The 23,075-nt window shown below is 39.4% G+C and overlaps 1 protein-coding gene across 1 annotated transcript in view; it reads right to left on the bottom strand.

Moving 5' to 3' along the window:
• phlpp1 (PH domain and leucine rich repeat protein phosphatase 1) overlaps positions 1–23,075 on the bottom strand; it is a 207,600-nt gene that overhangs the window by 3,845 nt on the left and 180,680 nt on the right. The window contains exons 12-16 of the mRNA XM_043719602.2: positions 20,805–20,967; positions 17,890–18,020; positions 15,855–15,971; positions 14,870–15,064; positions 2,804–3,032 (exon numbers count right to left, since the gene is read on the bottom strand). Of these exons, the coding sequence (XP_043575537.2) occupies positions 2,804–3,032; positions 14,870–15,064; positions 15,855–15,971; positions 17,890–18,020; positions 20,805–20,967 (835 nt within the window). The remainder of the gene's footprint in view (positions 1–2,803; positions 3,033–14,869; positions 15,065–15,854; positions 15,972–17,889; positions 18,021–20,804; positions 20,968–23,075) is intronic.

Below are 23,075 nucleotides of genomic sequence, written 5' to 3'. Positions count from 1 at the left end.
GTGTGTGGAAGTACAGATAAATCTCTGTTGGATGTAAAAGGATCCTTTGGAGCCTTGGACAGAGGTAAGGGGGGAGGTGTGGGTGCAGGTTTTGCACTTCTTGCATTGGTAGGGGTAGGTGCCTGGAGTGGAGGGTAGGTTGGTGAGGGGCTTGGACTTAACAAGGGAGTCGCGGAGGGAATTGTCTCTCCGGAATGCAGATGAATGGGGAAGGAAATATATCCCTCGTGGTGGGGTCTGTTTGTAGGTGGCGGAAATGGTGGAGGATTATGTGATGTATCTGGAGGTTGGAGTGAAAGGTAAGGACCGGGAAGGGGGGGTTCTGTCCTTGTTGCAGTTTGAGGGATGGGGTTCAAGAGCAGAAGTGCTGCAAGTGGTGGAGATGCATTGGAGGATATCGTCATCACATGGGAGGGGAAATTGTGGTCTTTGAAGGAGGAGGCCATCTGGGATGTTCTATGGTAGAATTGGTCATCCTGGGAGCAGATGCAGCAGAGGCGCAGGAATTGGGAATAAGGGATAGCGTTTTTACAGGAGGCAGGGTGGAAGGTGTAGTCCAGGTAGTTGTGGGAGTTGGTGGGTTTGTAGTAGATGTCTGTGTTCAGTCAGTCACCAGAAATGGAGGTTCAGGAAGAGGAGGGAGGTGTCTGGGAACATGTGGTCGGGGTGGAAGGTGTTAGTTGTGCGGTTGTGAATGTTACTTGCCATTTTCCAGCCCAAAACTAGATATTGGCTGGGTCTTACTGTATTTTGACATGGAATGTTTCAGTATGAAAGGAGTCACAAATAGTGCTGAACATCATGCAATCATCAGTGAACCTCCCTACTTCTGACCTTATGAAGATGGGAAATCATTGATGAAACAGTTGAAGACAATTGGGCCCAAACATTACCCTGGCGAACGCTGCACAGATGTCCTGGAGCTGAGATGACTGATTTGAACAACATCATCTAATCAGCAGAGAGTCTTCCCTGATCCCCAGTGAATTCTGTTTGCTAAAGCTTTTTGACATTGCACTCAGTTCAATGCAGCCTTGATGTATGAACTGAGGCTGTAATGAGGTCAAGAGCTGAGTGGCCCTGGTAGAATCCAAACTAAGCATGAGTGAGGAGGATGTTGTTAATCAATACTGCTTGATAGTATTGTTGAGACACCTTCCATCACTTTATTGATGATTGAGAGTAGACTGATAGGGTAGTAATTGGTCGGCTTGGATCTATCCGCTGAATACTGGCCTTGGTGAGGCTGAGGACCTCTGGAGGAGGCTAAGATGGATTATCCATTCAACACTTTTGGCTGAAAATAGTCATAAATGCTTCAGTCTTATCTTTGGCACTGTGTGCTAAACTCCTCCATTATTGAGGATAGGAAGATTTGTGGAGCTTGCTTTTCCAGTAAGTTGTTTAACTGTCCATCATCGTTCACAGCTAGCTATGGTAGGACTGCTACACTTATATGTGACAATTGGCTGTGGAATCGCTTAGCTCTGTCCAAGCTACTTACACTGTTTGGCACATGAGTAGTTCTGTTTTGTGCTTCACCAGGTTGATATCTCATTTTTATGTATGCCTGGTACAGTTCCTTTTGGGATAGTAGCAGATCTTAGTTAACTATGTACGATGAATGAATGAGGAAGAATTATGGTTCAAAAAGTGACAGTACTGCAGTCCAATCCGCGACACTGACTGTGGCCTCAAGCTTGTTTTTTTTTTCCCCTGAAGCTAATTTCAAACATTTTTCCTCTGATTTTCAGATGTGGCCACATTCATGAGGGTGACCTTTTTTCAGAATAACTTTTTAAAAGTTTTTCTATGAGAATTGTTATAAATTGCTATAAATTGGTTGGAGGCAATAACGTTTGATAATAAGACTATGAAATGCACATATTTCTCTTCCGCAAAGTAATTTTAGACAATTCTGTCTGCTGTTCTCTCACAGTAAGCTGAAGTGAGGGATATGATACTCAAGTCAATTATGTCCTCAGCAGATATGCATAAACACAGCTGCTCAGCTTTAGCGAATGGTGAGAAAATTAGTTTCAGTATTGTTAAAAAAGACATTTTGTCCCAAAATGATTTGTCTATGCAAAAATACAAATGTAAAAGGGAATAACAGTGCTGATTGATTGGAAAGTATACTTTATAATACTGCTACCAGAGTCTACTGCAAGTTTATTCTTCATGAATTGTCTAAGTACCACATCCATTGTTCCTTTAGTATAAGGTGCACAATTTATTTTAGAAACATCATCGGTTTCATCAATTATTCCTGAATTTATAAATTGCACTCTTAAGAACAGCTACATTGGATATTTCAACAAGACAACAGCAGATCGCCTACTGGGTCAGGGATGTGAAAAAAAAAATCAGAAGTCTAGGAATGTGATAGTTAATTGCAAATCTCAAAACTTGTACATCTGGAAATAATCGAAAACTGTTTCAAATTAAACATTTTGCAGGAATTGGTTATTTGGAAAGCTGTTCTTGAAGTAACTTAACTTCATAGAGCTGAGTACTGGATAGCTTAGAGGAGAAAGTGAGGGCTGCAGATGCTGGAGATCAGAGCTGAAAATGTGTTGCTGGAAAAGCGCAGCATGTCAGGCAGTATCCAAGGAGCAGGAGAATCGACGTTTCGGGCATGAGCCCTTCTTCAGGAATGAGGAAAGTGAGCCCTTCTTCAGGAATGACTTTCCTCATTCCTGAAGAAGGGCTCATGCCCGAAACGTCGATTCTCCTGCTCCTTGGATGCTGCCTGACCTGCTGCGCTTTTCCAGCAACACATTTTCAGTACTGGATAGCTTACCTCAGTGACAATAGCTTTGTGTTGTTTAACTCTCTGTAATTCTTTATCGCAACGAACAGTGTATAGTTTTGAAAGTGGCAACGGCTTGCCATCTCTGCAGAGGACAGCTTGGCATTTTCCCACATTGGCTGCAGTCAATGTGAAGCAACCATTAGGATCCATGGGGTCATGCTTTATATGACAAAGCACAGCAGAGCCTCCAAGCTTCTGTCCAGCAGTTCCAAGTTTCCTAAAATAATAAAATCAGAACAATTATAGAATATAAAGATGTCAATTACATAAAAGGTTTTCAGAATTGAGAAATACCTCACATATCACAAGTATAATGATTGAAGTACATTTTCATCCATAAAGAATGCAATATTACCATAAGCTATTGAACAATTGTCCACTTCAAAAATTCTGTGAAGACTGGCAGAGAAATGGTGTAGGCGTATAAAGAATGCAATTCTGAATTTGCTTTCAGTAGCACACAGCAAAACACTTCCCTTGATGGGAAAGAATACCAAGGTTACCTGTGAATCCGCAGTGTGATCTATTTGAAGCATTATCTGTGGAGAATTGTGGGGAATTTCAGGTTTCAGAATATTCAGTATTGAGAATTTCATTAAACACACACAAATTAAACTGGACAAATAATTCTGCTACAGTTTTTGTTAAATGTTAAAATGATCCGAAGATGTTAAAATGATAGGGAAAAAGTTAGTAATGGGATTTGTGAGGTAGGGGATTGTATCAAACAGGAAATTAAGAGATGCATGCTGTAAGGGTACATCAGTTACTATGGGTGGCTTCAATCTACATATTGATTAGACTAGAGCTGAAAATGTGTTTCTGGAAAAGCGCAGCAGGTCAGGCAGCATCCAGGGAACAGGAGAATCTTCCTGAAGAAGGGCTTATGCCCGAAACGTCGATTCTCCTGTTCCCTGGATGCTGCCTGACCTGCTGCGCTTTTCCAGCAACACATTTTCAGCTCTGATCTCCAGCATCTGCAGACCTCACTTTCTCCCCATATTGATTAGACTAACCAAACTGGCAGCAATGTGATGGAGGAGGAATTCATGGAATGTATGAGGGATATTTTTCTCAACCAATATTTTGAGGAGCCAACTAGACAGCAAATCATCTTGAAATGGGTATTGTGTAATGACAGCGGATCAATTAGAAACATTGTGGTGCGAGATCCTTCATAATATGGTAGAATTCTTAATTAAAGTGGAAAGTGATACAATTGAATCTGAAACTAGGCTCCTAAACTTAAAGAAAGTTAACTTTGATGGTATGAGGCATGCATTAGCTAGGATAAGCTGTTCAAGGGTACTTAAGGAGTTGACAGTGGATAGGCACTGGCAGACATTTAGGGAACACATCTTTGAACTTCAACAACTGAACATTCCTATCTGGCGTAACAGTAAAACAGGGAAGGTGGCTCAATCGTGGTTAACAAGAGAGATCAGAGATAGTGTTAGAACCAAAGAGGAGGCACGTAAATTGGCCAGAAAAAGCAGCAAACCTGAGGACTGGGAGAAATTTTAAATTCAGCAAAGGAGGGATATGGGTTTAATTTGAAAGGGGAAAATAGAGCATGAAACTAAGCTTGAAATAAATAAAAATTGACCGCAAAAAGTTCCATAGACATGTGAAGAGTAAAAGAATGAAGACAAATGTAGGTCCCTTGCAGTTAGAAACAGATGAACTCACAATTGACAACAAAAAGATGACAGACTAGTCAAATGATACTCTGGATTTGCCTTCACTAAGGAGGACATAAATAACTTTCAGGAAGTTAGTAAGTTTGCAGATGATACCAAAATTAGAGGTGTAGTGGACAGTGAAGAAGCTTACCTCAGAGTACAATGGGATCTTGATCAGATGGGCCAGTGGGCAGAGGAGTGGCAGACTGAGTTTAATTTATATAAATGTGAGGTGCTCTAATTTGGAAAGGCAAATCAGGGCAGGATTTATACACTCGATGGTAGGAACCTGGGGAGTGTTGCTGAACAAAGAGACTATGAAGTACAGGTTCATAATTCCTTGAAAGTGGAGTCTCAGGTAGATAGGATAGTGAAGACGACGTTTAGTATGCTTTCTTTTATTGGTCAGAGCATTGAGTGTAGGAGTTGAGAGGTCATGTTGCGGTTGTAGAGGACATTGGTCAAGCCACTTTTGGAATATTGTGTGCAATTCTGGTGTCCCTCCTATCTGAAGAATATTGTGAAACTTGAAAGGGTTCAGAAAAGATTTACAAGGATGTTGTCAGGACTTGAGGGTTTGACCTGCAGTTTTCCATTAACTGTTCATTCCACTGTGACATCTAGGAAGGGGAGTCTGTTGTTCATGATGTTGTTAGTTAAAAATCACACAACACCAGGTTATAGTCCAACAAGTTTAATTGGAAGCACACTAGCTTTCGGAGCGACACTCCTTCATCAGGTGATTGTGGAGGGCTCGATCGTAACACAGAATTTAGAGCAAAAATTTGCAGTGAGATATAACTGAAATTATACTTTGAAAAATTGATTGTCTGTTAGGCCTTTCATCTGTTAGAACAGTGATAGTTTCACCTGATGAAGGAGCGTCGCTCTGAAAGCTAGTGTGCTTCCAATTAAACCTGTTGGACTATAACCTGGTGTTGTGTGATTTTTAACTTTGTACACCCCAGTCTAACACCGGCATCTCCGAATCATAACTACTATCGACACCACTAACTGCCGGCTTAAAGTGGAGAGGATCTCCAAGAAGATTGTACATATCGACACAGACATCAAGTTTCTACACACAATCACCTGATGAAGGAGCGTCGCTCCGAAAGCTAGTGTGCTTCCAATTAAACCTGTTGGACTATAACCTGGTGTTGTGTGATTTTTAACTTTGTACACCCCAGTCCAACACCGGCATCTCCGAATCATGACGTTCATGATGTTGTATGTTTCCTCTAATTTGTTCTGTTTTGTGATGACAAAGGTGTCATCCACGTAGTGGACTCAAAGTTTGGGTTAGATCGTGGGGAAGGCTGTTTGTTTGAATCTCTGCATTACTGCTTCTACTAAAGAAATCTGTTATTGGTGATCCCATGGGTGTTCCATTGATTTGCTTGTAGGTCTTGTCATTGAAGTGGGTAGTGAGGCACAGGTTTCTAGTTTGAGGGTGTTGTCCTTGCTGATAAAGTTGGTGCTGTCTGGTGTTTGTATCCTTGGTTCATCTATTCGTGAGGTCAATATTTATTTGGCCAGGCTGATGTCAATTGACATGAATAGGGTTGTTACGTCGAAGGAGACCATTATTTTGTTCTCTTCTATCTTGGTGTCTTTGATGATGTTCAGGAATTCTTGAGTGGAGTGGATGGAGTGGCATGAGTCTTCTTCTAGGTATTTCAGTTTTCGGTGGAGTTCCTTTGCTAGTTTGTATGTCGATGTGCATAAATTTCACAGAAAAAGAGAACAACAATAGACTCCCCTTCCTAGATGTCACAGTAGAATGAACAGTTATGAAGTTGTAGATGTGTACTGTACCTTTCAGGGAGCTGAAATTTCTGGTGGGCACAAAGTATTCTGAAAGACTTTAAAATGTAACAGTGGGTTGAAACAAATAGCTGGAGCTGTGTTGCCTTGATACAAAAACACATTCAAATTCGGCCCCAGATACCAAAATCCAATCAAATTTGAATTTAGTATTTTGACAACACCTAACCAATGAAACGATCCAATGTTTTGGGATATAAGATTAGACAGATTAGATTGGATACCCTACAGTATGAAAACAGGCCCTTCCACCCAATAAGTCCACATCAACCCTCCAAAGAGCAACCCACCAGACCCATTTCCCCACTCTATATTTACCCTGACTAATGCACCTAACAATATGGGCAATATAGCATGGCCAATTCGCCTGGCCTGCACATCTTTGGACTGTGGGAGGAAACCGGAACACCCAGGGGAATGTGCAAACAGTTGCCCAAGATGGGAATCGAACCCGCATCCCTAGCACTGTGAGGCAGCAGTGCTAACCACTGAGCCACCATGTCGCCCCAGTGGTAAAATCAGACATTTTGAACAATTGGAGGGAGAACAGCAAAGACGGCCAAGCCAGCACCAACAAATATACACTGCTAGACAAATAACTCTCTGAAAGGTACCTGTTCATATGAAGACCTGTGAAGCCGAATACCAAAGAGAAGACGACCTAGAGAAATCTACAGAGACAGTTCGACATCTGAAGGCGTCAACTAGGTTTGGAAGTGATTTGCCGTAAATTTAAGAGGGAATTTATCGGACTATTGTATTGTAGAGTGGGGAGGAAGAAATAGGTTTAAGAGAAAGGAGTTATAAATAGTTGTTATTTAATTTTGTCTTTTGGACTTAAATAATAAAATTGTTAATTTTTACTTTAAACAGTGAGATCTGGGATAGTTCTTTGACACTTGCAATTTAACAGATTACAGCACGAGATGAACATTTTCTGTGTGGCTAGTTTAAATTAGCAGAGGGTTTACCCTGTGCTGTAACACTTTGGGGGCTTGTCCAGGATAACTGTTAAAAACGTTTATTTAAGTAGCTTCAACTACTTCACTGGGCAAGCAATTCCATAGATTTACAACCCTTTGGGTGAAGAAGTTCCTTCTCAATTCAGTCCTAACTTTACTCCCTCTAATCTTGAGGCTATGCCCTCTTGTCCTAGTTTCATCTGACAGTGGAACATCCTTTCTACTTCCATCTTATCTATACCCTTCATAACTTTATATGTTTCTGTAAGACCACCCCTCAGTCTTATGAATTCCAATGAATATAATCCCAGTCTACTTAGTCTCTCCTCATTACCAACCTCTTCAACTCTGGAATCAACCTAGTGAACTTCCTCTGAACCCTCTCCAATGCTAATACGTCCTTTCTCAAGTAAGGAGAACAAAAGTGCATGCAGTACTCCAGATGCGGCCTCACCAGCACAGCTGCAACATAACCTTCCAACTTTTATCTTCACACTCTCCATCTGTATTCTAAATTCAACAATACTGTGATCGCTCCTTCCAAGAGGATCCCTGTGAGGTCATTAATTATTCCTGTCTCATTTCAAAGGATCACCAGACTCAAAACTTTAACTCATTCTCGCTCTACAAATACTGAGTTTCTTCAGCATTCTCTATGTTTTTTTTCAGATTTCTAGGATCCATTGTATGTTGTTCTGACTATACTCATGTAGATATTTCTTAATAAACCTGTTCACATATGTCTTTACTTCATGGTTGCTTGGTTGAATCCTGTCTCTTTCTGGGTTTTAGAATTAATTCTTTCAATGTTTCCAAATGTATTTTTTTCTGTTCATTCAACAGAAAACTGGACAAGGAATTTTACACAGAGAAAAAGAGAGAGAGATGGGAAAGGAAAAGATTGATGCAGCTAACTTTTGAAGGCCTTGTTTTGTTCCTTTGCTCTGTCTCACTCTCCTCAGAGACTGTGTTAAACTGCAACCTGGTACATCAGAAGCTAATGGCTGTGCTGAGCTTTCCTGAACCCAAGACAAACAGTGCCACTTTATTTGGATTCAATGTCCCTAAAAAGTAACATTCTTTTATATGGACAAGTTAGATTAACTTGTTCTTCCAAGGCTGCAACCAGCTGCTTGTACATAAATCCTTGTTTTTTTGCATGGAATAGGCACAGACCTTCTGTGGATACTGTGAAGGCCTGCACAGTCTGATGCAATCTGGCAATTAGGGAAATAAGAAAACTATTGAGTTTAGAACCAACCTTACAAGTATGCAGATCAGAGGGTAGCAAATCTACGTATAACAGCAAGTACAGTTTCTCCCCTTCTTTATGCTGTCTGCATGTTTCTCACTTTCAGTTGATAGTTCAAATAAACAGAGGTATGATTTTTCATAGGGGGAAAAATTGGAAGCTGCAAATTACATTGATAAATTAAGTAATGTTTAAAATAATTTTTAAATATGAAATGAATACTATGTAAAGGTATATATATATTAGTAAAGGTAAATATATCAATAAAGTTACAAAATAACAATCAGGCTCCACCTAGTGACAGAAACTGGTGAACTCTTGAAGCAGCCAAAGTAGTCCCAGGACTTCAGTCAGGGAATACTGAGAGTGGAAACAGGACTAAGAACCACTAGCTGAAGAAGACCCTAAGGATGGTACAAAAACAAAATGCTGGAGAAACTCAGCTGGCCTGGCAGCACCTATGGAGAGAAGAGAGTTAGCATTTTAAGTCTGGTGACCCTTTGTTAGAATTGATAGCAGTTAGAAAAATGTTCGTATTTGTGTTAATGTCTTGGGTGGGAGGGGGGAGGTCACCAGTGAATGTGTTCAATGGATGGAGACAGTGCCCAGATACAGCAAAAAATGAAAAGAAAGCAAAGGGTTGTTGATCGCAAGCCAGGAGAGAATTAAGTGCTGAGTGGGGGACTAATGCAAAGTGTCAATAGTTGTAAAGGGATTCTGTCTGACCTGCTGTGCTTTTCTAATTTCACATCTATTGACTTTGGCTTCGAGCATCTGCACTCCTTAACTGACCAATAGTTGAAAAAGGGTTGAATGCGCTGGGACCATTGCATACAGAACAGGTTGGGGTAGAAAACAAGTATGGAGGGAGGTGTTCATGCTCTGAAACAGGTGTGAGGTCTGAGTTGCAAGGTACCTGGATGGACAACGAAATCAGGTGCCTCCAACTTATGTTGGTCTTATCTAGAGCACTGCAGCAGACATGTCATTCCATTCCATTCTTCCAGTTTCTCTGTCTCTGTCGCATCTGTGTTGATGATGCCATCTTCTGTAAAGGGGCATTTACCCTTTTCGTCAACCAAATATTCCCTGCCATCGTTGCTGACCAGGGCCCTTAGCCGTGTCCAAGCTGTTTCCCGCACTTCTGCCCTCACCCTTTCCCTCCCACCAGTTTCCACATCCAACAGATCACAAGCTGTCATTTCTGCCATGTCCAGCAGGATGCTACCACCAGATGCATTCCCTCCATCCTGACAGCATTCTACAGGGACTGTTCCCTCCAGGATATCCTGGTTCATTCCTCCTCCATTTCCAACACTTCCCATATCCTCTTCCCATGCTGTTGCAGAAAGTGCAACATTTGCCCATTTATCTCCTCCCTCATCACTATCCAAGGCCCTAGGCACACCTTCCGGATGAAGCAGCGATTTGCCTTCATTAATTCTAAATTACTGTATTGTTGTTCACAATGTGGTCTCCTCTACATTGCAGAGACAAAAGGCAGACGTTGATCATCTGCAGAACACATCCGCTCTATCTATAAAAATGACCCTGAGCATCCAGTTGCCTGTCACTTTAAAACACCATATTCCTAGATCAGCATGTGTGTCTCAGATCTGCTGCAGTGCTTTCAGTGAAGCTCAATGCAGCTGGAGGAACAATGCCTCATCTTCAGCCTCACATATCTTACAGCCTTCAGGACTCAATCCTCAGCTTAGCAATTTCAGAGTGCGAACAATTTCCTCCCAAGTTTGTCACCCATCGCCTTATCCTCAGGTCCTGGTTCTGTATAGGTTACTCCCTGCAGAGTCAATGCATTTTCAACTATTCAAACATCCCATTCACACTCATTCAACATTTACTTCTTTCCTGGCTTACTATCAGCAATCCTTTTCTCTGCTTCCCTTTTCTTTCTCCCCTTTTTCTCAAGAACTTTCTCCATCTATTCGACTCTATTTTCTCTCTCTCACACTCACTTACACCCACCGACCCACCCCATAAACCCCATCCCCTGTGTGAGATATTGAATTATAAGTTATCTTTATTAATTCACTCACCAGCTGTATTTTACTGCATTTTATCAGCATTTGCTACCAGCAGTGTTAACCTCTGAATAAATGTACATACAGAACAATACCATCCTCAACAAGTCTCCATGAAACATTATAATATTAATCAACCCTCACCAACCATCTCCTGGACCTGACTATATTAAGTACCTGTTAAATACCTTTTAACTGGCCATTATCCCTTTAAGAACTAACTGACAAAACAGCGTTTCCATGAAATTGAACTGAATTGAATTTATTGTCACGTGTACCGAGGCACAGTGAAAAGATTTGTCTTGCAAGCAATACGGACAGATCCCAAAGTTAAGTAGCATAGATAAGTAAATAATAAACAGCGGCAAAAACAAAAAACACAGGTGCAGATGAATGCTAAGAGTTTGCAAGTCCATTCAGTATTCTAACAACAGTAAGGTAGGAACTGTTTCGAAATTGGCTGGTGCGTGCGTTCAGGCTTCTGTACCTACTCCTTGATGGTAGAGGTTGTAGAAAAACATTGCCAGGATGGGATGGATCTTTTGAGAATGCTGGCAGCCTTTCCTTGACAACAGGCCTGGTAGATGGATTCTATAGATGGGAGATTGGCCTTTGTGATTGTCTGGGCTGAGTTCACCACTCTCTGTAACCATCTCTGATCCTGAATGGTACAGTTGCCATACCAGGCAGTGATACATCCAGACAGATGGCGCACCTATAAAAGTTGGCTAGGGTATTTGTTGTCATGCCAAATTTCCTCAGCTGCCTGAGGAAGAAGAGACATTGTTGGGTCTTTGTAACCAGTATATCCACATGAAGAGTCCAAGAAAGCTTGTTGTGGATGACCACTCCCAGGAGCTTGACACTTTCCACTTGTTCCACCTCTATGCTGTTAATATGTAGGGGGGCATGAGTAACATCTCATCGAAAAGTCAATAATGAGTTCCAAGTCTTCTGAAACTCACACCGGCAAACAGTAAACAAATCTCACAACCCAGCTGCAGTAATCAGTTTAATATCCTTTATTCTTTTACAATTTTTAACTTATTTAGAGCAAGTAGGCCTAGTATTTTTACTAACATTTACTAATTTAAAAGACAAAAGAACTAACATCTCCTTATTATGCAAGCAGACTGGACAGATATCCTATTAGAAGTAACAGCCAGTAGTTAGCACATGTTTTAACCCATCTCCTGGCTCCCAGGACAGAAGCCCCTCAAACCTTTGTGTACTATAGACAAAAAAAATGTAACACCATGGTAACTGGAAATGTAATATATGTAAGAACTGTATATGGGGATTCTATTGCCGCCTCAAACTTATGCTGTGATTGCTGAATGAAGAGGCTACTTTTGCCACACACTGATTCCGATCATTATTTGAACACAATACCACACCTGTCATCAGCATGAATACCGCTAGCTGCTTTCAGTTCTGAAGAAGGGTCACTAGAGTCTATGGTAACTTGTTTTTTCTCTCCACAGATGCTGCCAGACTAAAGTTTCTCCAGAATTGTGTTTTGTTGCAAATCTCATGCTTCCACAGATTTTTGTTATTTCCTAGTGTTGGTAATGACTTTGAGAACAGACGATGGGGACGGGAATGAAGAATGACTTCAGAACTAAGGGGAGAAGCAAAGGCAGGAGAAACAAGTCAGCTGAAGACGATCAGGATGGTCAATGGATGCTGGAGAGTACAAAAATAAGAATGGAGCATGAACAAAAGGCATAGGAGGAAGAGTAGATCATTCACCTCCAAGCTTGCCCCATCAGTCAACATGATCATGACTGGTTTGTGGCCTCAACTCCTCTTTCATGCCAAGTCAGCATAACTGTTAACCCACTGATTTTTCAAGAATATTCTGCTGAATTCCTTACTGGACTTCTTGAGGGATATCTTAGATTGATGGCTTCTTGTTACGTTCTACACCACAAGAGAAAACATTCTCTCTGTACCCATGGCATAAAAACCTTAATAATTGTAAAGACGTCTATTAGGTCATCCCTTCTTTTACAAGAGAAGAGAGATCTTGTCCATCAATCCATACAATTCTGATGTCATGCTTATAAATCTGCCCTGCAGCTTCTCTAAAACCTTTATATTCATTTTATGATTTGGTGACCAAAACTGTATACAGTACACCTAAATATGTTCTCACCAAGATCTGGTGCAGGTTTAGCATAGAGTATGGAACATAGGAGCAGAAGTAGGCCTTTCAATGAAATCATGGCTGATCTGATAATCCTCAACTCTACTTTCCTTCCTGTTCCTCATATCCTTACTGATTAAAAATGTATCTATTTGGATATACTTATGACAATAGCCCCCTGTGGTATAGAATTCCACAGATACAACAACTCATTAGTCAAACCCCTTCCTACCAAGAATTAGGCTGGTAGTAGTAGGTCGAAAAGAAGGTTACCTCAGAGTACAACAGGATCTTGATTAGATTGGCCAATGGGCTGAGTAGTGGCAGATGAAGTTTAATTTAGATAAATGTGAGGTGTTGCATTTTGGAAAGGACTCATACATTTAATGGTAAGCTCCTGAAGAGTGTGGCTAAACAAAGAGACCTTGGTTCATAGTTCTTTGGAAGTGGAGTAACAGGTAGATAGGATAGTGAAGGTGGCATTTGGTATGCTTGCCTTTATTGGTCAGAACATTGAGTATCGGAGTTGGGAGGTTACCTTGTGGATATACAGGACATGGGTTAGGCCAATTTTTGGAATACTGCATTCAATTTTGGTCTCCCTGCTCTCGGAAGGATGCTGTGATGCTTTAAACAGTTCAGGAAAGATTTAAGGGATGTTGCCAGGGTTGGACGGTCTGAGCAATAACGAGAGGTTGAATAAGCTGGAACTATTATTCCTGAAGCATCAGAGGCTAAGGGGGAACCTTATTGAAGTTTATGAAATCATGAGCGTCATAGATAGGGTGAATAGCCAAGGTCTTTTCACCATGGTAGGAGAGTCCAAAACTAGAGGGCATAGGTCAGACGGGCAAGATTTAAAAGGGACCTGAAGGGCAACATTTTCACACAATGGGTGGTGCATGCTGGTAATGTCTTCTACTGTGAGATATACTTCTACTAAAGCATAACTCCTATTTAATTCCATCCTTCCAGTAGTGCTTAAATTGCTTTTTATGAACTTGCTAATTTGTGGCATCACCTTTAGCCATTGACGTATTTGCACACCAAGATACATTTGTTCCAGTACCCCACCTGGTACTTTCAAGTACAATGCAACTTCCATATTCTTTCTACCAAAATGTACTACTTCACATTTATCTGCGTTACATGACATTTGACAACTGTTTGCCCAGTCTGCAAGCTTTTTAAAATTCTCCTGTAATTTAGTCACACACCTCAATATTGACCACATCAGCAAATTTAGAAATCGGGACTTTTAACATCAAAGTCTAAACTGTTCAAAACTATTGTGACCATCGCTCTTAAAACAGCTGTTAGCACTTTCTGTGGAATAAGTATCTTTTATTCCCACTCTCTGCTTTCTATCTTGAAGCCAGCTTGCTATCCATTCTGCCACCTATCCCCTGACTTCATATTCTGTCACATTATTTCTTATTTTATTATGGGGCACTTTAGGTCATTTGAAAATCTAAATAAATTATATTGATTGCATCACAATGCCAAAAATTCAAAAAAGATGGTCAAACAAGATTCTCCCTTTTAAAATTAATGGTGACTATTCATAATTTTATTTCTTATTTCTAGGATTTCAATCCTTTTCCTACACTAATGTTAAGCTGACTGGTTTGTAATTCCCTGGACATATTCTATCCTCCTTAAATACAGGAACTGAGGGACGATCTGAGAGAAAATTAATTAATTACTCCCTCTTAACATATGAAGCCAGACATTGCACTACATCCATGTTGTAAACTTAATTATAATCCATTCATTTAATAAAAACATTACAGAGTGAAGAATAAAGAATGTTAAATGTTCAATATTTTTTAAAAAAGGAAACACTTCCTCGTTTACAAGTGAAAGAAAATGAAAATTTGGATTTCAGGTTTGCATCTTTTTAAATTTAAATCACTATTAATTAAAGATATAGGCAAACAGAATATTCATGAAGGCTGCATCATATCACATCCACAAAGTTATCCCCAATTAAGGTGAGCCAAGCTAACTCAACTGATCAAGTGATACCAGATAATCCACTAAATTTCTCTATTCAAATGGACTGGTATTAAATTGGAACACTAAAACTAAATAGGTATAACACATTATGATGAAACAGATTCCCAATGATTTTACTCACCTCTGCATGACCAGGAAAGTGTTAGTCATGTATTCCTCATCACTCCTCGATTTCTGCAGTTCCTCTGCCAAAACATCACTCATGGTGCACTGCAGGAGATAGGGCACTTCTACATTCCGGTCACCATCAAATACTCCATAGAGAGCCTCTCTATTATCACAAAAATTATTCACCGACAAGGCAGCTACACACAACCTGAGTTTTAAATAGAGAAAACAAGTTTACCGTTAGTTTTCACCACAATACTTTTTCTTTTAAAAAAAATCCTACTTTTTCAGTTGGTTTAATGAGACTTCCAGGAAATGTCCATGATTAAAATACAGATTGTGCAACTTTATAAGAATAGCTACACCATCTCAAAACACCCACTCAGGTTGATCTTAAAATATGCAGGGAATAGTTTAATTGTAATGTATAAAATCTCATGTAAAATCTTTATAGAAGAGTGTATATCACCCTCCATCACTGCATAATAAATCCTCTAATTACTTAAGGCAGCCTGATGCTTAAAAATGCTAACTACATTCATTTTAACAAAGGTAATGCAGCATTTTTAGGAACTGCCATGGTCACTTAAACTCTGTTCTATAAATTAAATTCCTTGAATATTAATTTTCTGAGGTCACTTTCATTTCTGTCATTCTTTTCAATTCTTTTGTAAACTTTCAGACAAAAAAAGAAGCCTTTCAATTTGTCAGGATCCATTTAGACTGTAGCTCTTTACTTCTGAAGACATCGGGATCTTATACAGATGTAACTGTCAGTTCCTTCCTGTATCCTAGCAACAGCACAAACAAATGAAAGAATCTTTTGCAAACAGATCAGATCATAACAGACAGAACCTAGCCTCGATGGTTGCAAATTATTGGAAGAACCAAACTTCTTTTAACTGACTTTCACACGAGAACCTCTCAGAGCAGATGAAAAAGATTCTTTACAGAATGCAGATTTCCTTTTCCCTGCAACTATCGCAACCTAGACATACCTGTTTTTCACTCCAGAAGCTTCTACGTAACCGTGACTCCACACAGCTGGTGCACTGGAAGCCTCACCAACAGTAAACGATGTGGAGGACTGATCTATCTTGAAGCAACGCATGTTACTGGAATAAGTGGTGCGGATACAGGAGATTTGAGAAGAAAGGAGAAATCTATTAGACAACTTGTATGGTTCAAGTCCCACCTGCTTCAGAGGAGTGTCATAACATCTCTGAACAGGTTGATAGAAAATATCAAAATGTATGAACAAGCACATCATCATTTTACTTGTTTTAAATGTCTGAATGCTTCTTAATTCCAGTGGCAACATTTCATTAGGATTCCGAAAGACGTTTCATAATGATAAGCATAATGATGAAAATGTAAATTAGAAATTCTACAGAAATTGGGACAAAACAATCAAAACACACACACTGTTCTACTTTACATCAGTAGTGTGTTAGTGATATTAATACACTACTGATGCAACATTTTCTATCATTTTATCACAGAGGTCAGATCTCAATCATTAGTATTGGTATTTGATACAAGAAAGATACAAAAATAAATTATCTTTGCAAAATCAAGCAGTTCAATCAGCCTTATTGACTTACAAGTTATAATGGAAGACAAGTGCTCTGGTTTATAACTGTTTATACTATTTCTATCTCAATTTTATGCATTTCTTACTGAATAAAGATGAATTCTTGACTCAGGTGAATTTTTAAAACTACATTTTTTTTTACATCTGCTATAATATCTCTTGTTGTATTCCCACAACGCAAGTATTTTCAAGCATGGAATTTTGTCATGGAATCATTCTGTGGTCAGAATATTTCTCAACGAACCAGACTTTTTTCCAACAGAACTTTCGCTGTTAAACTCAATTTCACCTCAGAAGCAGATTGGAATGTTTAAGAAATTTTTCTTTTTTCACTTGACCTTGTCTCAGTGGTTTGCTTATATGTTAGGCCCTCTAGCCCCTCAGCAACCATTTAATTCCCATGCCAACTCGTTGTGCCTGCCCTCTCCAAATAGCTCCTCATACTCCATGCCAATTAATGCCAATTCACCCAGTGTACATACTGTGCAGAATTAACAATCATTTGGTAACAATTACATGTGTGGACGACAAAGAAAACAACTATTATTCATTTTGGTAGGAAAAATGTTGATAAAGCATTTGACTAGGGGAAAAAAGGCTAAATATATTATCACAAACTGTCAACCAGGCAAATACTTCCCTTCTTACAAGCTGTATGAGCAAAACAAAACCACATATGAGAATCTGAGCTCTCAGTTAAACCTCATTCTTCATGCATTTTTAAGCACTGAAGTGCCATGTGTTAGCATGGTGGGTATGACAGCCATTGGGGGTGAGGTCACATGTCATAATATTCAAGGGTATGGGCCTACTGCAGGGAAGTGGGATTAACGTAGGTAGTAGGATATTTATGGTGATACCTAGAATAACCTTGATGGGCCAAAGAGCCTCTTCTGTATTGTATGATGCTATAAGGGGACATGGGTAAGACCTGTAGACTGTAACTTTTCAAAGGTTTCTGAATCTAGATTCTGTTGACTTGGACCTGAAAACTTAACCCACGTCAAGAAAAACTGGAGATGTCAGTGATGGGGTTGGAAATTCTGCAATCATGTCATCTCTGCCATTTTAAAATTCAGCTTACAGTTTCTGTTCCAGAGAGAGCTATGCAAATCTGGGCTGTGGTATTTAAAAGGGTACTTTCTTTTTAAAACAATCCAGATACCTGATAATGAAACAGAATTCTGTTTTTTTAGATCTATAAAATTAATTAAATCACCTTCAATGCATCTAGTATTTGCAAATATAGAAATATTAAGTTATTAAGCTCTGTCCTGGTTGATTGCATTCTTTTCTCATGCTTGAGTGATGATTAATGATTTAAACATTCAGTAAAATCTGATGTTCGAAGGCTGCGTTCACCACGTGCCACAGAAACCTGCACAGCAGAACAAGATTGATTGCTGACACAATATTAAATGGATATAATGATTGCCTACTTCAGCAGCTCCAAAGTTTTGTGATCCAGGACCAGCCTGGGATTTCCAGTCAGGTCTAGTTCTTGCAGTTTCAGTGGCAGATTTTCAGGCAACGTGATCTCGGTCAACTCATTACAGCTCAGGTCAACGCACTACAGAAAGAAGTACACAGGCAATAGGTTTGGCTGGATTCCAGTTCATCAACCTCCTGTTTCCCATACTTACAGTGTTATGCAAGATTCTGTTAACTACTGCCTCAGGCAAAAATCCAGGAGAATTATGAAATGTACTCTTGCAGAAACCGTGAGCACCTAAGCTTTCTTTCTTTCTTTTGCTTCTGACTGTACGGGTGAGTTAACAAATTTATTTCTGGTTCAACAGACTCCCAAAAAGGCAGTTATCACAAAAAAGGAATGTACAGCATATTTCTGAGTTAAAGCTCTCAACTGTACATACCAATTCCCTAAGTGCAAGTAACTGGTTTTGACCTAATTCCTGAGTATCATCTTACTTGTGCACACTCATATAGAAAATATCTACCATTGTCAAAGCTTCAAAGTCTTGATCACAAGCATTACAAGAATGGAAACTAAAAATATTATTCTATTTGCAAAAGTAGGCAAAAGGATTTGTAAATTTACAATAAATAAGTAACTGAAATTAAAAAAAAACGCCTATACCGAAATCCATCATAAATTTGATCCTTGATTTAATTGCCCAAGCAATAAATTTGTTTCCTCTAAAGAAATCTAATTTAGATGGAATATGAATTTATCAATGGTCTTCCTGGCAACTAAAGAATAATGTTCTCCTAAAATATGCTTTTGCTTTATTTGATCCAGGCAAATCACTTTTTCTAATTCTGTGAATTGACCTACTTAAGCATCTAGATGCAGATTTCAGAGATCTAAACAGTGAGGGCTTCTTTTAAATTAAGAATAACCAATTCCATTCACATTTGTAACATTTCAGATTGCAGCACATTCAAAATACTCATTTAATCAAATGTTTCAGTTCAGTCTCGTAATCACTGACAATAATGGATGTTAAGGACTAATATTAGACCATTATGTTGAGAGCCCATAACATAATCCAGCCTCAATATTTCAAATCCGTGTTAACAGCTTGAACTGAACTGTCTAAATTATATTCTCAACGTAACAGATGTTGTTACTTTCAATGCACTCTCGCAGCTAAGAATTGTGCATTTTTCTTTTGTTTCCCTAAATTGAAACAACAAAAGAACCTGATGAACATAACAGAGAATCAGTGCTTGAAACCTGGTGCGGTTTCTGGGATAGAAGAGAAAGTTAGGTTCAGGAAACCTGCTGTGGGTTCAGCAATGGGTTCTAATACAATCGGTTATCACTTAATTGGAATTAAGAAAGTAAACTGAACCTTTATGTTAGGGGATAATAGAGAAATGACCAGTGAAGGCCATATTAAACAGGAACAATATACAGTTCTTAGTGTTGGTAAGAGATTAAAGGATATCGTGAGAAGGAAGGTAAAGTTGGTTTAAGTTAATAAAAATAGTTTAGGTTTAAAGTTAATAACATATTCCCATTATTAAAATTTCTAATTTTTTCTCTTCTAACCATGTCATACTGGTACAGACCAGAGTCAACAACACATAATTTAAAAATCTGGAATATATTGTACAAAACATTCACAATGTCAGCTTTTCAGATACCAATTATTAAATCAGCAAAAAAAAACAAAGAACTGTGGATGCTGAAAAATCCAGAAACAAAAATAGAAATCACTGGAAAAGCGCAGGTTTGGCAATGTCTGTGCACAGAAAACAGAATTAATATTTTCGGTCCAGTGACCCCACCTTCAGAGCTCCAAAAAAGGGACGAAAAAACAGTTATCGAGTCATAGAGATGTACAGCATGGAAACAGACCCTTCGGCCCAACTCGTCCATGCTGACCAGATATCCCAACCCAATCTAGTCCCACCTGCCAGCACCCGGCCCATATCCCTCCAAACCCTTCCTATTCATATACCCATCCAAATGCCTTTTAAATGTTGCAATTGTACCAGCCCCCACCACTTCCTCTGGCAGCTCATTGCATACATGTATTACTTTGTATAAAAAAGTTGCCCCTTAGGTCCCTTTTATATCTCTCCCCTCTCACCCTAAACCTGGACTCCCCGACCCCAGGGAAAAGACTTTGTCTATTTATTATATCCATGCCCTTCTATAAGGTCACCCCTCAGCCTCCAATGCTCCAGGGAAAACAGCCCCAGCCCGTTCAGCCTCTCCCTATAGCTCAAATCCTCCAACCTTGGCAACATCCTTGTAAATCTTTTCTGAACCCTTTCAAGTATCACAACATCATTCCGATAGGAAACTGACCAGAATTGCACACAATATTCCAACAGTGGCCTAACCAATGTCCTGTACAGCAGCAACATGACCTTCCAACTCCTGTACTCAATACTCTGACCAATAAAAGAAAGCATACCAAGCGCCTTCTTCACTATCCTATCTACCTGCGACTCCACTTTCAAGAAGCTATGAACTTGCACTCCAAAGTCTCTTTGTTCAACAAAACTCTCTAGGACTTTACCATTAAGTATATACGTCCTGCTAAGATTTGCTTTCTCAAAATGCAGCACCTCACATTTATCTGAATTAAACTTCACCTGCCACTTCTCGGCCCATTGGCCCATCTGCTCCAGATCCTGTTGTAACCTAAGGTAATCTTCTTTGCTGTCCACTACACCTCCAATTTTGGTGTCATCTGCAAACATACTAACTATACCTCTTATGCTCGCATCCAAATCATAAATGTTAACTCTGCCTTCTCTCCACAGATGCTGCTAGATCTGCTGGGGTTTTCCAGCAATTTATATATTAAATCAGAATTTTCATTGTCATTTTTAAAAAATGTTTTATAGATATCAGGAGTTGGATGTATTTTCTTGCCTTAATTTCAGAGAGTTGCATCACTTCAGGGAAGACTTCAATACAGTTAGAATGTGCAATGACAGTGTGCATCCGCTTGCAGTTCGTAATGGTAGTTGGAATGGTTTTCAGTTTGTTCCCACTTAGATCGATTTCTTCCAGTTCTTCGAGTTTTGCCATTTTACTGTGAAAGATTTCATACATATTAATATAAACTTCATCACTCATCATCAGAGGAAAGGCAAGCATGTTGCCTCCAATTAACAATGTACTTCTGGATCTGTACGAGATGCAATATCAAAACACTGCTTCTATATCAGTGACACTGTGGCTCAGTGGTTAGTACTGCTGCCTCACAGTGCCAGGGACCCAAGTTCGATTCCAGCTTCAGACGACTGTCTGTGTGGAGTTTGCACATTCTCCCCATGTCTGTGTGGGTTTCCTCCAGGTTCTCTAGTTTCCTGCCACAATCCAAAGATTGAACTGGCCATACTAAATTGCCCATAGTGTTCAGGGATATATAGGTTAGGTGCATTTGTCAGGGGTAAATATAGGGTAGGGGAATGAGTCTGAGTGGGTTATTCTTCAGAGGGTCAGTATGGACGTTTTGGGCTGAAGGGTCTGTTTCCAGGGATCTGTGATCAGTGATCAAACACCAAAGGTTTATGGCCTGGGAGAATAAAACTTTCTTGGGAAAGCTACATAGATGAAAACAATTACAAGAGCTATTAATTTCCAAGAGTGGAGAAATGGTTAGAGTCATACTCCCTTACTACCAACTCTATAGCCACATCTAGACAACTTGCTGTGTTCACACAAGTCACTTCAATGAAAAATCTTCAGCATGTGGCCAGTGGAAAAAATACATTTTCATTGGCAAAGTGGGTTACAGGAATCTGTTCACATGCAGATAGAAAGAACTGTATTTATGTAGCACTTTTCAAGATCACCTATCACAGTGCACTTTACATCAAAAAAATAATTCTTTAAGTGTAGTTATTGTCATAATGCAGGAAACATTGCAGGGAATTTATGCTCAGCAAAGTCCCACATACAGAACTATGATAATGACCAGACACGGAATTTACTTGAGAATCAATTGGAGGGTAAATATTGGTCAGGACGTCAGTCTCCAGTTTTTTGCTCGCATTCTGGATTGGGACTTGAAACTGTATTCTTATTACTCAGAAGTACTAACTGAGCCACTATTGAACATAAGCTCATCTCTGAAAAATGAATCAGATTTACATTTATATTGAGTTACTGTTTATTCATTTGGTAAGAGTTAAAAAAAAATGAGCATAGTAAATAATATCTTCAGCGACAGAACACTTATCATCCAGCCATTCATTATTTTTAGAATTCCATTTTATTGTCACATGTACTCAAGTGCAGGGATACAGGAGTACAGTGAAAAATGTACAAAGTCACCATTCCTGGTGTCATCTTATGTATGAGGGTATCTAGGTACAAAATCTTAGGCAAAAAGTAGAAAAATAAAAAAAAGTTCAAATTACAGTTCGTTGTTAGCCACTGGCCTGCAGATGCTCCAGACTGGGCTTAGCATCACTCAGTGATTTTTTCCAAAAGAATCAAAGAAATATTACAGCACTAAAGAAGTCCATTGCATCTATGTTGGTTCTTTGCAAGAGCAACTTAGCCAGCTCAGCGGCCTGATTCTTGGCACATAGCTTTGCAATTATTCGTTTTCAAGTAATTGTTCAATTTACATTTGAAAGCTATGATTGAACCTGTCTCCACCTCTCTCTCGTTCCAGATCCTAAACAAATTCACTGCACAATGTTTGACATCATACACGACTTCAGGTACTGAAGCAGCCAAATTCATACACAACCAGAGCTGTACAAGATTCAGGCATGGGCTGATTAGTGACAATTAACATTTGTGCTACACAAGTGCAATGCAAAGACTATCTCTGACAAGAAAGAATCTAATCATCTCCCCTTGACATTTAATGGAATTACTATTGTAGCGTTCCCCCACCATCACATCCTACATTACCAACAACATAAGCAACAAATAAACAATTTAATTCAACAATATAAATACTGCAGCTACAAGAGTGTGGAAATTCTGAAAAGAACAATTCAATTCTTGACTCTCCACTTGCCGGATGTGCATAACACTCAAGAAGCTCCATACCATCCAAAAGCAGGCTACTTATTTGGTACTCTATTCAGCACCAAGGCACAGTACCAGTACGGTGTTAACATTTAGAAGATGAACCACAGTAGCTCAACAAGGCTCTTCTTCCAACATCTTTCAAATCTG

Source organism: Chiloscyllium plagiosum, unplaced genomic scaffold (genome assembly GCF_037043375.1).
Source record: "Chiloscyllium plagiosum isolate Xiang-an unplaced genomic scaffold, Cpla_swu_hap1 HiC_scaffold_34, whole genome shotgun sequence".
Classification (NCBI taxonomy): Eukaryota; Metazoa; Chordata; class Chondrichthyes; order Orectolobiformes; family Hemiscylliidae; genus Chiloscyllium; species Chiloscyllium plagiosum.
This window is presented reverse-complemented; position numbering and strand designations above follow the sequence as displayed.